Source organism: Suricata suricatta, chromosome 13 (assembly GCF_006229205.1).
Source record: "Suricata suricatta isolate VVHF042 chromosome 13, meerkat_22Aug2017_6uvM2_HiC, whole genome shotgun sequence".
NCBI lineage: Eukaryota > Metazoa > Chordata > Mammalia > Carnivora > Herpestidae > Suricata > Suricata suricatta.
Genome location: NC_043712.1, coordinates 32,011,742 through 32,012,825, shown reverse-complemented (window position 1 = coordinate 32,012,825; position 1,084 = coordinate 32,011,742). Strand labels below are relative to the sequence as shown.

The 1,084-nt window shown below is 47.1% G+C and overlaps 1 protein-coding gene across 1 annotated transcript in view; it reads left to right on the top strand.

Moving 5' to 3' along the window:
- Positions 1 to 287: 287 nt before the first annotated feature.
- GALNT12 (polypeptide N-acetylgalactosaminyltransferase 12) overlaps positions 288 to 1,084 on the top strand; it is a 38,322-nt gene continuing 37,525 nt past the window's right edge. The window contains exons 1-2 of the mRNA XM_029919648.1: positions 288 to 308; positions 981 to 1,031. Coding sequence (XP_029775508.1) covers positions 288 to 308; positions 981 to 1,031 — 72 coding nt within the window. The remainder of the gene's footprint in view (positions 309 to 980; positions 1,032 to 1,084) is intronic.

Here is a 1,084-nt window from a genome sequence, read left to right as displayed (position 1 = left end):
TATTTTAGAGAGAGAGAGCATGAGCTGGGGAAAGGGGCAGAGGGGGAGAGAGACTCTCAAGCAAACTCCACCCACGCCCCTGGGATCATGACCTGAGCCTAAATCAAGAGTCAAAGGTTCAATGGGCTGAGCCACCCACGTGCCCAGAGGACTTTTTACATATACATATATGTGTGTGTATCTATTATCTATCTATCTATCTATCTATCTATCTATCTATCTATGTATCTACCTATCCATCCACATAATCACCACCAAAATCTAGACATGGAATCAGGGCAGGGATTATGGTGAGTGAGGCCTGTGAGGTGAGCCGTGCAAACACAGGGTCAGATTCTGCCTTTATTTAAAATTTCGATGTTTTGTTCACCATGCGTTTTTTGCTTTCATTTTGATTTTTAAAAGTACTGTTTATTTTTGATGCTGATTCTTCTTGGCCTAACCTATCATTTCCTGCCTTGGAAAGAGCCTCATGCCTCACTATAGCCTTGACCCTCTTAAATATTTTCAGCACTTCAGTGGCCTCCTTCATTTCTTCAATCCTCTCAAAGGAAACTTCTGGCCAAGGTCAGAGGTACTTAACAGGAAGGATGGCCTGGAATGTGTGCAATATTATGGGTGCCTATGCATGTGTTTCCCTGAGGGGGTTCATTCCTTTTATCAGTTTCTGGGTGGTCTTAGTGCAGTGAGGGATAAAACAAAGGTTGACTAACAGGGAACCAGGGGAAAGTCTGCTATTCACGGAATCTAAACAGTATTATGTCTTTGGTCAGGCCTGCAGGCCTCAGTGACACAGGCTCACTGTGCCTCAGTCCCATTATCTGTCAAATGGAGTTGGCAATCCTACTAAGCTCTGATTGGACTGCATAAGGGTCAAACGAAATTAGGGCTTGCAGGGCGCATTCAGCCAAGACTAACAGGGCGCCTAAGATGCGCCAGGCGCTGAGTTGAGGGTTTTACAACCGTCACCTTTTTCCTAGCCCACACAGCCCAACGAGGAAGGTAGTGCGAGTCTCTGCAAGTCCGCCGGGGTACCCAGTGAAGACCAGCCACCCTCCTCGGCGAGGGCCAGGCTGGAAGGGGG